The 14,890-nt window shown below is 53.7% G+C and overlaps 3 protein-coding genes across 3 annotated transcripts; all 3 read left to right on the forward strand.

Annotated features, from left to right (window-relative positions):
* Positions 1–2,636: 2,636 nt before the first annotated feature.
* J4E86_004522 (uncharacterized protein) lies at positions 2,637–6,522 on the forward strand (the record flags this gene model as incomplete). The annotated part of the gene is made up of 2 exons (XM_051445060.1): positions 2,637–5,658; positions 5,708–6,522. 2 exons carry the CDS (start codon positions 2,637–2,639, stop codon positions 6,520–6,522), a joined length of 3,837 nt encoding a protein of 1,278 aa, XP_051303157.1.
* Positions 6,523–8,709: 2,187 nt separating this feature from the next.
* Positions 8,710–10,652, forward strand: J4E86_004523 (uncharacterized protein; the record flags this gene model as incomplete). The annotated part of the gene is made up of 3 exons (XM_051445061.1): positions 8,710–8,957; positions 9,007–10,483; positions 10,530–10,652. The coding sequence occupies 3 exons, from the start codon at positions 8,710–8,712 to the stop codon at positions 10,650–10,652; spliced, it is 1,848 nt and encodes a 615-aa protein (XP_051303158.1).
* A 273-nt stretch (positions 10,653–10,925) lies between these two features.
* On the forward strand, positions 10,926–13,345 carry STT3 (oligosaccharyl transferase stt3 subunit; the record flags this gene model as incomplete). Its single annotated transcript, XM_051445062.1, has 4 exons — positions 10,926–11,082; positions 11,136–11,216; positions 11,279–13,025; positions 13,075–13,345. The coding sequence occupies 4 exons, from the start codon at positions 10,926–10,928 to the stop codon at positions 13,343–13,345; spliced, it is 2,256 nt and encodes a 751-aa protein (XP_051303159.1).
* Between the last annotated feature and the right edge of the window lie 1,545 nt (positions 13,346–14,890).

The following is a 14,890-nucleotide window of genomic DNA, read 5'->3' on the forward strand; positions in this document are numbered from 1 at the left end:
CGTCTAGTATCTGGTACTGCGATCGTAGAGTCGATTGCTCCTAAGCAAGACGCCGTAATAGACAAGCCTAGGACGTTTCGTAGGCTTTGTGCTTTTCGCGTCTTTATTGTTTTGCAGAAGCCCGTATACTTCAGGAGCTTGCCGCTAGCACAGTACTATCAGGTGCTGTGCAACGCACCAATGCTCTGTGGTGCCGTTCGTGCTGCGTGTAGGGTGCGGGCTCCGTCTGGTGATGCTATCACATGCGAATGTGGCCGGTGACGCGCAGAAATTCGCTGACGCAGATGCGGGGAAGAGAGGAAGCGACGATTGGCAGACTGTAGGACGGGAGTGAAAAAGGAAGAGGAAGAAGAAGCGCTCTGAGGCACATCTCGTTCCATTTTCGCGTCCAGCGGTGCTGCAGAAAGAGTGGATGCTGCTGTTGTTAGCCTCCGCTCCACCGAAGGGTGACTGCCGTTAGACACGCCGGTTGCGACTGCCCGCACGCCTGGATCGCGACCATGGAAATGGTTAGCCCCATCTCCGAGCCTCATCAATCAGACACACTCTACATCCCATGCCCCGATGCGCCCAGAGCTCGCGGACTTTCCTCGACAAAGATTCCAAGGCTCGCAAGAAATTATTCCGTCGGCTTGAGGTTGTTTTACCGGTCCTGGCCTCACCATTCCAAGGTAGGGTAAGCAGACATCTGCAGTACATGTTCGGTACATCCAACCTGCACAAGCACTTCAATACCAGGTACGCTCTATTTCACGATGGCATCAAAAGTCCGTGGGAGAGGCCTGCAGTGACGTCAGCTTTTGCGATCGCCAGCCCTGGATCGACACAACATCTGCACAAGACCCTCATTCCGGGTACCTTACATGTTCCGGTAGTAGTACTCGAAAAGCTGTTGCGACATCCATAGCCTGGCTCGAATCTTCTGCCTGCGGCTGCGTCTCACCTGGCGCCGGCATGCCTACTCGCCTGCTATTTGAGCAATCTCGCGATGAGGACCATATGCATAGCCCGCTAGATCAAGCGGCGCGTTTCATGGCCACTGAAATCAGACCATTGCTGTCACTCGTGGCTTCGGCGTCTACCATAGTGTGCGGCACTCGCAGCTATATATCACAACCTATGAGTGCGGCGCACTATACATGTATCGTTTCCAGGCGAAGCGATCCTGCCATTTCCGCCATACTACTCGCCTGCAGCGATATGACAGCATAGTTCTCGAGACCTAGCCTAGATCAAGGTAGTGTACGCTGAAGACAGCAGGTCGATGTGCTCCTTCGCCATATTCCCGTGAGCCCCACAACAGCCCGGGAGACCATCCGGCTTCGCTCATAATCCAAAACTGGGGCCAGCCACTACCTTATCCGCTTGCGACATAGCTAGGAAAGCTTCATCTCTAGGCGTGGCTGAATCGCTGATCATGCAAGGCAGTCCATGCTACTATATGCCGTCACATCGCGACATTCGCAAATCAGCGACGCGAACAGCAGCGCAACCTCGTCCGTGTTGTCCATCGCACGTGTCTGATTACTAGCAGGCTTGCTACGTCGCTGATATGCTCTCCAGAAGAGCAGTCTTAGGCTTGGCCTGCCTTTATATAGCATCAGCGTTCGGCTGCTAAACAGCTAAGCGCCAGCCTACGCGGGCGCACAACAAAGGCCGCGGCATGTTTCGCACCTCGAGCGCGGTTTGAAGTGACCGCCTCAGTAGATTTTGATGACAGGAGTTACTACAAGCATCACGCATAGCAGGTTGAATTCGCCATGAGGATATCATCTTGAAGCATAGCCACCCGCTCGCCCCATGTTCAGCCCCCTGCTCCCGCTTCTGTATAGCAACTGAGGCTGTGCCGTTTGTATCAAGCCTGCCAAGAGCGTGTCACGCATCTGCAAATCTGCCTCGAGACGCCAGTCAAGCTCACAGCTACCGTCGCGCCGTCGCGCTTGTTTTCGGTCGTTCTGCCTCTTTCTCACGACCTCATAGACATCTGGACTGCCTGCGCCCACACTGTTTCGAGACGGCGAACTTCTGCTTGGCGTGCATCACTCTACCCCGGTCTTACCATTCTGGAGATCTTGGGGGGAATCAGCCTTGACCGGTGCCTCGACTTTCGCTCGTTGCTGCCGCTGGCTCCACCGTCGACATCGAATTCCACTCTGTTTCTACCAACCATCCTAGCACTTCACGCCGCTTCTCTGTTGTTCGCGCGCGCCGTCTCCCGATTTCGCTTGCGACCCACCCTGGAGCTGTCAACATCGTAGAGTGCCGGCACTGCCTCTAGCCTCAACGGCTCCAAACTTCCGTCCTGTGCGAGGCAGATCGCCATCCAGCTTCAAGCTACAGCAGCCTGTCCTCTTTCGCTTTCAGCCGCACTGCGATATTTCTCTCCCTCGTTCCGCCATCCCACCAACCTATCTGGGTAACTGGACGCGCTGCGACACTTTCCCCTCATCTGGTTTTCTGACTTTCGCAATATTCAACATCAGTAACCTTCAGGCAGCACTATGCCGCCCTAAGCAGCGCTGGCTACAGTCACGTTACCCTCCACACCACCTGCCCGTCGCAATCATTTGTTGATCGTCGCGACCTAATCTACTATCGACTCCACTTTCAGGTTGTTCGTTACAGCCAAAGTAATCATGCAAGCAGTCGATACGCATACACAGCCCTACCAGGACCCTCGGCGTCAGCCACGCCACCCTCAGGATGTGCAGACTAGCGGCTATCAACTTGCGCCTACTGGCGGCAACTTCCTGATGCCAGACGCGCAAGGCACATTCACGTACTCTGCAGAGCCGACATCCATGGTTTACGATGGGTCCATGGTATCGCTTCCCTCATCCAGCACCCCTGGGCAGGAATCCATCTTCACACCTAACGTTGGATCCTCTCTCGACTCCTCATTACATCCGGACATGTCATATCCACCACCGAATGTCTACAATCAAGCTCAAAACTACGGTCTTTCTCCGGGATCCTACTACGGAAACGGACAGAATATCTCGCCCTCGCATTCAGTTGAGCATTTTAGTCCAGAAACAGGTTACATGAGCGATCCCAGTCACCACGATCTCAGCGCTTATGCAACACCCAATTTCAATGGACACGTTCTCGATGAATTCTCTGGCCTGACTTTTGCCGATAACGGTTCGGCCAGTAATTTTCCGGCATTCCAAGAGCACGTTGACATGTCAGCCTTGACCTCAGGGACGCTGAGCACATACAACGCTCAGCCAAGCAACCACCTCAATAACACTTCGCTAAACCCGCACCATCAATTAATCTCGCCCAGTGCGACGAACAATTCCAGTCCGGCACTAGGCGATGAGAGCTCAGCCTTCCCCTCTATGCAGTACAACGGGAACATGTCGACGCCGCCAAACCAAGCGAATCATCTGCCGCATACAACACCTATCAAGCAAACACATAGTCCAGCTCTAACGAATAGTCCCGGAAACATGTCAATGGCAAACCCAAGGCCCCTCACGCGACATTTGACGAGTCCCATTGTACGTGTAGAGAACTATAGCAGAGAAGATTCGCCTTCGCGTTCCGACAATAGCATGCCTTTCAGCAAGCACAGCTATGGCAGTCGTCATTCTGGTAACCACCTATCACCGTATGCGCATAACGATGATTCGGATGGTGAAGCGGAGCCTCAGGAGAACGTGCATTCGCGACCAGGAGTCCGTGGACCCGATCGCAACGAAGACGGCTCCTGGCTCACGACAGGACAGTTGGGGCAGAACGGTATCAATCCTGACGAGCGCCGCCGGATGGGTGACGCATGGATTCCCAGCATCGAGGAAATTGCTGAGCAACGCTCGAAGAATGAGAAGAAGCTTGAGGTACAGGAGTGGCTCACTAGGAGTGAGCTCGGAAGCGAGGCAGGCGAAGTAGGGCCTTCGAACGATCTACTCAAGCCCATCCCAGGTCGGCGTCGAGCGAAGAGTCACAACGACATTCAACGCCGGGCTCTCCCAGATAGCTTCGGGCTGGGTGTGCGTACCAATTTCGACCGTATAGATGATTCGGGCATACCTGGACCCGGGGTGTACATTGACGAACGAAGCGATTACGGGGACTACGATTACGACGATGACGAGTCGGCAGAACCTGAATCCCCACCCGCCGCGATCGATATCAACGCAAGCCATATAGAAAACTCGTACTTTCCTCCGACACAAGAACTTATACCAAAGGATGGTACTGCTGTCAAGCCATGGGTAGATGGACCGTTGCAGCCACACCCGCCAAACCCATCGGCTCGATATCAGCCGCCCACATCCAATGCTGCGATGATGCGCTTCTTGGTTCGAGCGAAGGACGTTGAACAAGCTTCACTTGCGGCAACTGTTGGCTCACGCCGTCTCAGCGAGTCTGATATTGGTAGCATACGTGCAGCTCCCGGTGTTATCAAAGTCATCGAACCCGAGCTAAGAAAGAGCAAGGAGCGACAACGGCGGCCCAGCTTCTTGGAAAACATTCTACCCAAACGCACACCAAGCAATATACTCAAGCGCAAGGGCAGTATACCAGTGCAGCAGTCTGATGCAGCCTCGGACAAGTCCAAGGAGCCCATCATGGAGAAGCCGAAACGTATAGGTAGTTGGGGTCGTCCAAAATCTCCTCGAGTTGATACAAACCTAAGCAGTCATAGCAAGGACGGGGGACAACTTAGTTCAGTAGGTCTGTCTGCGGCAGCGGGCCCGTGGTACAAAGGTCCCAAAAATGCCATCAGACGTACTCGAAGCAGGAGCGATATCGGGAGAGGGAGATCGCCTGGGCTGGCTGAGCTGATGACGCAGCACGGAGGTCCACCGATGCCTATGTTAGCTTCACCGCTCGCGGACACAGAGGCCACGAAGCCTTCCGCACAGCCAAGTCCAGCTGGAGACGATGATGAAGATGACCAAGACCCCGTTAGTATGGATCTCACGGTCCGCACCGATCCCATTGTCCCAACGTACGACGGCTTCAGAAGTCATGCTAGACAACTGAACCCACGCCTGGCTGATTTCATGGTTGAGCGTATCACCCAGGAGCAAATGCGCAGATACAAGAGATTATTGGAGTTCAAGGTCAAGCATCTCAACGCCGTACAGCATAAGAACTGTGCCTCTGCAAAGTTTTGTACTGACCTCGGTGGTGAGGCGAAGCAACTCCCTCCGAAAGCCGGTGCCAAGGATGCCGAAACTCCTTTCATAGGTTTCCAGGTCACTGCACCTGGTTCTTCCGACGACGATGGCGAGCCCCCGCTAGAAGGTAATGTGGCTCCTGCCGCGTTCCCATCAGGTGTACCTCTTCCCCCTGTCAAGCGCCTACCAGCCGAGTTCGAATGCACGTTGTGTTTCAAGGTCAAAAAGTTCTACAAGCCGTCCGATTGGACCAAGCATGTGCATGAAGACGTACAGCCTTTCACATGCACCTTCCCCAATTGCGGGGAACCCAAATCGTTCAAGCGCAAGGCGGACTGGGTCAGACACGAGAACGAGCGACACCGTCAGCTGGAGAACTGGACATGTCAGATTGCAGACTGCAACCATACCTGCTATCGCAAGGATAACTTCGTGCAGCATCTCGTTCGTGAGCACAAGATAGCTGAGCCACGGCAACGTACCCGAGCCGCTCACAAAGACGCGACAGCAACTGGTGACCAGGGTGAGATGAGCAAGTCTTTTTGTTTGAGATCTCGCTAACGCAAAGGCAGATGACATTTGGGCCATTGTCGAAAGATGTCGTCGCGACACGACTAAGCAACCCAAGGACGAGCCATGCCGGTTTTGTGGCAACATCTGTACGAGCTGGAAGAAATTGACTGTTCACTTGGCAAAACACATGGAGCAGCTCAGCATGCCCATTCTTACGCTTGTGGACCAGAAGCAGCTCAACGCGGACAGCATCATTAGCCCCGTGGTAGAGCTACCCGAAAGCCGCAAGCTCTCCATCACTCCAGGCCGTTCGCCACTAGATAACCCGTCGCGCTACAATCCTAATGCCACATATGCACCTGGTATCGACCCTCACAGTCTTTACCCTCAGGAAACAAAAACCCAGGCAGGATCTACGCCGATGCAAACCTACCCCCCACCGCAAATGGCACCGCTACCGACTCAGACTAGCGGCTATGCGAACTATGCGGCAAACCATGCCACAAGTTTCACCAACCAGACCTACCCAGGCCTGCAGGTCCCTCGGAAGCCACACAATGGCTATACGAACGGGCTGCAAATTCCTAATCAGCCATACCAAAATGGACATATGCAGAATGGGATGCAGCAGTATGGCATGAATCCTGTTAATACCGTTCAACCACAGCAGTCGCTGTACACAGACTCTCCGGTCGACGCTACGACTACACCCTTTCCTTCCTACTACACTCAAGAGCCGCAGGGCTTGACGACTGAGATGCCGAATATGGGTTACGATACCAACAACGCTATGTCTTACCAACAAGGCAGCACCTACCCTGCCATGTCATATCTGACGGCACAACACAACTATCAATACCAACATCAGCAATAGACGGGGATGGATCATTGGAGGGGTTTCGATCGACACGCCCATAGGATAGGCGTAGTATCTGATTTTTCTTTTGGCTCACGTTGATTTCGTACGATATCCACTCTTGCACAGCGGAAGAGGTTTTCATGTTTACGAGGCGAATTTGTTTTAGACGCGTTACGATACCTACTGTCGCTTCGGATTCGAATTGGATCGACTACATTGTCGCATCTGATGGTGCAATAGGCATGCATGGTATTATAGACATCGGCGCGTTAATTGCATCAATTTCTCAATGCCACGATTCTCCATACTTTGTTGTCTGCTCATTGCGATATAGTACCATTTGTGAGATACATCGTACACTGGAAGCTGCGACCCACTCATAGCCCCTAGGTACCTTCCACTCCACAAAGGCGTGATTGCACGACAGTAATCGCCAGCGCCAGTAAAACTCCTTTGCGCGAGTGCAATGCCTGACTTATTTTCGAACTTCCAGCCCCCGCGCCCTGTCATACACACATCAGCGCGGCGTGCTAAAATCGATCGCGCCGCCGGGGAGGAACCCGGTCGGAAGCTGTGATTGGCTGCATGCGTCTCCCACGCACATGGAGGACTCTCAACACAGCCACCCGCAACTTGGAGTCCTCCATCTGCAATTCGGTGAACGGCTCGCTAGGTGCATCCCCAGCACGAATGAGCTGCCAGAAAGAGAAAGAGGGCAAAGAGGGCACCGGTCGCCTTCCTGGTAGCGCCCCTGCGCGAGGAGGACTGGGAGGCCGCCCACATGCGGCGCACCCTCGCCATCGCGATCACAGGCGTACAACTGCGATAACCACTACGTGTGGAAAGAACCCGTGACGACATACTACAGTCCTCTATTTTACCCATCTCGAATCGAAGTCCTTTGATACACCCGGTGCAGGGAAAGTGCACGCGGTGAGGTGACAGCGTCTTGGTATTGAAGCCTTTCCTGATATCTCACCGGCAGGCAGCGCATGCCCGTGCGCATGGGACACGAAACGGAGGACCTCACACACATTACCTGTTACATGTACCCATCTGGCTTGTCATCTTAGCAGATTGGGGCGGTGTGCTGCAGCTGGAATCTACTAATGCACAGCTGCGCGCCTGTTCCTCTGAAACGGTTTGCGTACGGCGTTCCTTGAGGCAGGCGTAAGGCTTCCATATCGCAGCAGGCTGACGAGTTGAGATTACAGGTATGTGTTGTTGTTGCCTTTTCTATACTCTTGTTTCTCTTCTTCTCTCTACTTATATACTGATGCTTCTTCGATGATGGTGCCTCTTTCCATGCTCGAGAGCTGGTTGAGATGAATTGGGTGGCATGTTGATGCCTGAGGCAGCCCCGAAAGATGCTGACCCATGATAGCGAACATGTCACTCCACAACCAGAACGGGGACTGTCAACAGTCTTACAACATTGCAGTTCCCAACCAATACTATGGCCGCCAGATACCTGCACTGCACATTGATCCTGTGCAGACGCAGCAGAGCACGTTTTCCCAACAACCACGGAGTGCACATAGTGTACGGAGCCAAAGATCTAGCTCATCAGCCTCCTTACATACTCCAAGAACTTCATCACACATGAGAGGCTTCGATCGTATGAATCATCTTCAGACCAATTTCTCTCCGTTAGATAATGGCATTGGATCCTATATGCCGAGGGATTTTGACCTTCTCGATCCACGATATGTACGGCCTTATCATGGTCCCACTGTAGGCAGAGGACCGGAGCCAGCATGGAGTCCGTACAATATGAGGCTATCTCAGTCTGGTAGCTCTCATGATCTTTCCCCTCGATCGAATGTGAATTTCCAGTTCCCATGGAGTCCGGGATCTGACGTTGATAGTCAGGCTTTGCCATCTGACGAGGGTTACGTTTCGCGGAACACCAAGTCGGTCATTAGCAATGATCCCGATCAACTCCATCAGGAACTATCGGCAAGTTTCATGTCAGATATTAACAACATGCATGTCGAGTCTGCCACAAGCGAGGCTCCTACGATGTCACGGATGCCTTCAGATCAACGATCCCATGTCAGCAGTCGTAGTGGGAGGTCGAGGTCAAAGAAAGACTTTCCATGCTTTGAGTGCTCAGAAGTACTCAAGTGCAACTCAGAGTTCAAGTGCGTATGCGGCATCACTATGAGATGACCATGTGCTGATGAAGGTGACAGGAAGCACATGCTCAAACATAGCAAACCCTTCAAGTGTGACGTACCTGGCTGCAAAAGGGTAGAGGGGTTCACAACTACGAACGATCTTGAGCGGCATCAGAAAAGCCTACATCGGAAGGACATTGATAAGAAGTCCTACCAGTGTGCTGTGGAGGATTGTAGGAATAAAGAGAAGATCTGGCCACGCCTAGACAACTTCAAGCAGCATGTTGAGAGGATGCACAAAGATGAGAACGTACTCGATCTCGTAGAAAGGTAGATTTGCACATCATGCTTGAAGAGTCAGCTAAGCTGACATTGATAGATCGGTATGGCGTCCCAGGCGAGTCGACTCTCCTACAGAAGGCAAAACGACTGTTACACCCCTGGACATTGGGTCAACAGTAGCTGGCATGGAGATTCCCTTCTCCATAAGCCCAACGATGGGCAACATCTCTATGATGGACTTTCCCATGATACAGGATGCCAGATACCTATCTTCGCCAAGCCAGGACTCATTATTTGTGCCTAAAGCACAGCCACCATCTCGGCTCTCTGGACCTGGGTTTACTTCCGCACCACACAACGGTCGTGTTCAGAAAACGTCGAAGATGATTCGTTCTCGGCACAATGCACCGGGGATACAAGATGCTCTCTCCACTATCAAGGCCGCTCCTGGCGCGTCTGGAAGTAACCATGTCAAGATCCAAAAGTCCTCACAGGGTTCTTCTTTATCCAATGCACCCCAGACTAAGGCTGAGCAGCAAGCGCTAGAGCTCAAGAGGAAGTCTGAACAGCGCTTGCATTCGCCGGAGCCTGTGGATATTGAGAGTCGCATACTAGAGTTGCTACAAAAAGCCAATCGTGACGATAGATCCAGGAGGCCGTCCAAGTCTGAGAAGAATGATGCATTGTTAAAGATGATGGCTGAGCTTGTCAATAAAGGCCCAGGATCCCCCGACACAGAACAGCGTCGCTCCAGCAAGAGCTCTTCAAACAATGACAAGACATGTCCGATGTCTGGCTGCGAATTTGCGGTCGCTCGTGATTGCGATCTGCGTAAGCACATCAAGCGACATAACAGGCCTTATGGATGCACATATCCCAAGTGCCACAAACGCTTTGGCGCAAAGTCAGATTGGAAGCGCCACGAGAACAGTCAGCATTTCCAGCAGGAAGCCTTCCGCTGCGGCCAAGAACTTCAGACAGGTCAGGTCTGTGGTGTGCATCTATACCGCGAAGGAGCGTTCAAGAACCACCTGGAGAGGGAGCATAAGATGGCATGTGAGGTTGCCCAAGAACGTGTCAACCGCCGCAGGATTGGCAAGAACTGCCAAGGTACCTTCTGGTGTGGCCTGTGCAAAGATATAGTGCAGCTCAAAGAGCGACGCAATGCAGCTTGGGATGAGCGGTTTGATCACATCGCGCGTCACTTCGAGAAGGAGAGGAGAAATATCGATGATTGGATCTGTGCTGAAGAGAACCGACCGAAGAAAGAGCTGCTAGAAGAGAAGAAGAAACGAGACTACTTTGACGGTGAGGACGAGAGAGACAAGGACGGCGATGTGGATGCCACCGGAGACGTTGATGACGATATTCCACAGCCGCGACCGCCGCATCATCCTCCTCCAAACAACATGCCCAGTGTGCCGATCTCAGACCATGCAACGATGCAGCACTCGCCAGTTGCAGGAGATATTGCATTAGGAACTGCAGTGAAACGACAGCGTTCAGAAGACTCGGTATATGGCGAACGACACTCAAAGCGAAGACAAACGACCACGGTAATGAATCGCTATTGTGTAAGTTATCCGTTTCAGCTGTTTGTAACAGTACTAACAGACACAGTGCGCATGTCAGAACCCTTGCGGTGTTGTAGATGTCGCTTGCGCCAACTGCTCACATCGCGTCTGCGCCTATTGCAGTGTTGAAGAGACGGAGGCTTTCATGGATTTCTTCTGCGGAGACTAGTGGATATTTCATAGCGCAGATCCAGATACCCAGTAAACAATTCTCGCATATGTGAATCGACGCAAAGTGAAAGAATGCCGTATGCTTAATGGCGCACCGTGGCTGTCGCGGACATGGTGATGGTGATGACGTTGCAGGGATGCTGAAAGTCGGCGAAACCAAATGCCGAGGCGTGGAGTTGGAAACGTGTGCTCATGAAGCATAGCTCTCGAGAAGTTCCGTGACGCGGCCTTGCGACCAACAACCTCACCTTCCTTAACTTCTCCTGCAAACATGGCTGCCGCCGTAGATGACGGGCAGCTGCTCAAGCAGGCGACTGGCCGCAACACTCGAGGCTTGCTCCGGGTGATTATCCTGTGCCTCATCGCTGCCGCCGCCGTAAGCAGTCGTCTGTTCTCCGTCATTCGCTTTGAGAGCATCATCCACGAGTGTCAGTACTACAATTGGGGAATGGAAGGGCAATTGACTGACTATGCAATGCAGTTGATCCGTGGTTCAACTTCCGAGCGACGAAATACTTGGTACAGAATGGCTTCTACAGCTTCTGGGACTGGTTCGACGACCGTACGCATCTCCACCGCATGCCCCAATGCCATATAGCTACAATGGACTGACATGGAATGCAGGAACATGGCATCCTCTTGGACGAGTCACGGGTGGTACTCTCTACCCCGGACTGATGGTCACCAGCGGTGTCATCTACCACGCCCTCCGCGCTCTCGCCATGCCCGTCGACATTCGAAACATCTGTGTCCTCCTCGCGCCTGCCTTCTCAGGTCTTACCGCTCTCGCGACCTACCTCCTGACCTCCGAGATGGTCCCGTCGCCCTCGGCCGGTCTGCTCGCCGCAGCCTTCATGGGCATCACCCCCGGCTACATCTCGCGATCCGTCGCAGGAAGTTACGATAACGAGGCCATTGCCATCTTCCTGCTCGTCTTCACCTTCTTCCTGTGGATCAAGGCAGTCAAGCTCGGATCCATGTTCTGGGGTGCATTGACTGCGCTGTTCTACGGATACATGGTGTCAGCATGGGGTGGATACGTCTTCATCACCAACTTGCTGCCCCTGCACGCTTTCGTCTTGATCTGCATGGGACGATACAGCCCGAGGTTGTATGTCAGCTATACTTCGTGGTATGCGCTTGGCACGCTTGCGAGTATGCAGATTCCCTTCGTCGGTTTCCTGCCCATCCGCAGTAGCGAGCACATGTCCGCGCTCGGTGTCTTTGGCCTCCTCCAGCTGGTGGCCTTTGTCGACTGGGTTCGCGCACAACTCCCCGGCAAGCAGTTCCAGACGCTGCTCCGCGCTCTGGTTCTGAGTGTCTTCCTCATCGGTGTCGGAGGACTGGTGCTTCTTACCGTCTCTGGTGTTATTGCGCCCTGGACTGGCCGTTTCTACTCGCTCTGGGACACCGGATACGCCAAGATTCACATTCCCATCATCGCCTCCGTTTCCGAGCATCAGCCTACCGCATGGCCCGCTTTCTTCTTCGATCTCAACATGATGATCTGGCTCTTCCCCGCTGGTGTCTACCTGTGCTTCCGCACTTTGACCGACGAGCAGGTCTTCATTGTCATCTACGCTGTGCTCGCCAGTTACTTCGCTGGTGTCATGGTCCGTCTCATGCTCACTTTGACTCCCATTGTCTGCGTTGCATCGGCAATCGCTTTCTCGCAGATTCTCGACACCTACCTAGACGTCAAGACCCCCAAGCCCGTTACCGAGAACGGCAGCACCGATACCGCTGCAGTCGCTGCTGCAGCTATCCTTCCCGAGGGTCTCCGATCTACACGCAACCCGCTCGTCGGCATCTACTCGTATGCCTCCAAGCTTACCGTCGCCGGAACCGCCGCCATCTACCTCATGCTGTTCGTTCTGCACTGCACATGGGTCACTTCGAACGCCTACTCTTCGCCCTCCGTCGTGCTCGCATCCAGACTTCCTGACGGTAGCCAACACATCATCGATGACTACCGTGAGGCATACTACTGGCTCAGGCAGAACACCCCTCAGAACGCCAAGATCATGTCGTGGTGGGACTACGGATACCAGATTGGTGGTATGGCCGACCGCCCAACCCTTGTCGACAACAACACCTGGAACAACACGCACATCGCTACCGTCGGTAAGGCTATGAGCTCCAGGGAGGAGGTCAGCTACCCCATCATGCGTCAACACGAGGTTGATTACGTACTGGTCGTCTTTGGTGGTCTACTTGGCTACTCTGGAGACGACATCAACAAGTTCCTCTGGATGGTCAGGATTGCCGAGGGTATCTGGCCCGATGAGGTCAAGGAGCGCAACTTCTTCACCCCACGAGGCGAGTACCGTGTGGACGAGGAGGCCACCCCCACTATGAAGAACAGCTTGATGTAAGTGATTTAGTCCCATCAACTCCAGCAGCTACTAACAGCATATCAGGTACAAGATGTCCTACTACAACTACAACGCGCTGTTCCCCGCCGGACAAGCCCAGGACCGCGTCCGTGGCGCGCGTCTTCCCGCACAAGGCCCCGAGCTCAGCACCATCGAGGAGGCCTTTACCAGCGAGAACTGGATCATCAGGATCTACAAGGTCAAGGATCTTGACAACTTTGGTCGCGACCATCAAAGCGCCGTATCGTTCGACAAGGGCCACAAGAAGAAGCGGTCCACCAAGAGGAAGGGACCTAGGGTATTGAGAGTTGAGTAGATATGGTGGGCGTATCAAAATCTTGCTAGAGTTCTATAGCATTTGTACAAATAAGAAGCCATATTGGCATTGTTCGCAGGCGGGCGTCTGGGAAGAAATAAAAGAATATTCAAGTCCCATCATCGGTATTCTTGAGGTGAGTTGCGGTGAGTTCGACTATCATGATTGGAGATGCGGTTTCGCAGTCGCGCAGTCCTGCTTGTGCGTCTGCTCTTTCACTTTGACTCCACGTTCGTCGACATGCTTTCTCACATGCTTTTCCAACCATCACTTGTCTACTCCACATCTCTCTCTGTCGCTCCTTCCTCTTAACACCTCCTCGCGCTTTCCCGGTCGCCCACGTGGGACCCACGGCCAGGGCCACTCTTCCGGCTTCCCTCCGCCTTCGAGTCGCACGTCCGCACCTGCTCAAACCACAATATGGCGAACGAAGAACAGAGAAGGGCCTTTGAGTCGTACATGGGCCGCACTGGCGGCAGTGGCAGTAACGGGCAAGGCCAAGATCAAGGCCAGCCAATTCCCCAGTACCCCGGCTCCTTCGCCCGGCCAGCCAATTCGTATCTTTACAATGTGTAAGTGCGCCATGGTCGCCTGAGACCAGAAGTTGGCTGACAGCAAGAATAGACGTAATCATGTTCGGCCCCATCTCATCGACGCCCGCGCGCAGTGCGTCAGCAAATATAGAACTTGGCTTACCCGTCGTGTAGCAATTCCAAGGGCTCGGAGTCCCTCCCGCAGCACCCACGCCTCCGCCAGCTGCCTCGTCCGTCGCTTCTTTTCCCGGATACCAGGGAGGATATCCTCAACAGGCTGGATACCCTCAGCAGGCTGGATACCCTCAGCAGGCTGGATATCCGCAGCAGGCTGGATACGGCCAGGGCGTGTACAATCATCTGGGGATCCCACAGCGCCCACCACCGCTCCTAAGCCCTCAGTCACAACAACAGGGTCAACAGCAGATACCGCCAGTAGCCGGACCACAAGGGCACGCTCATACTCCACAGGGCTACGACGCACGACCACCGCCTCCGCCAGGTTACAACGCCGACTGGCAGTATAGCAATCCAGGTTCTGGGATGGAACGTCGACGAGCCGCTCCTCTTACGAGCTCAATGGTACCATCGTCACGCAACACGCAGCAAGAGATCATGGAGTCAAGATCGAGGCAGACAAGCGAGCAATACCATTACGAACAATACGGACAATCACATGCCGCGCAAGCACCACCCCCGCAGGTAGAAGAAGTAGCTGTGCCAATTATGCTCTGTCACACCTGTAGTCACTGCGGCGAGATGCGCTCCGCAGGTTTCCATCGCAATAACCCGGTCCTTCCTGGCAAGCCCATGATCCCCACACCCTGTCGAAGGTGCAAAAAGAAGCTTGCAGGGTCACATCGTTCAAGCAGCAGATACAGGTACATTCGAAGATGTACGGCCGAAGAACCCTGCGACTGGCCTAGAGAATGTGTCCACATCGACATCGACCATGACGAGCGTAGGGGCCGAAGACAAAATAGAGAGGAGATCTATGTCACGCGATACTCTC

The sequence above is a fragment of the Alternaria arbusti genome (genome assembly GCF_024043155.1).
Source record: "Alternaria arbusti strain BMP 1465 chromosome Unknown scaffold_5, whole genome shotgun sequence".
NCBI classification, from domain to species: domain Eukaryota; kingdom Fungi; phylum Ascomycota; class Dothideomycetes; order Pleosporales; family Pleosporaceae; genus Alternaria; species Alternaria arbusti.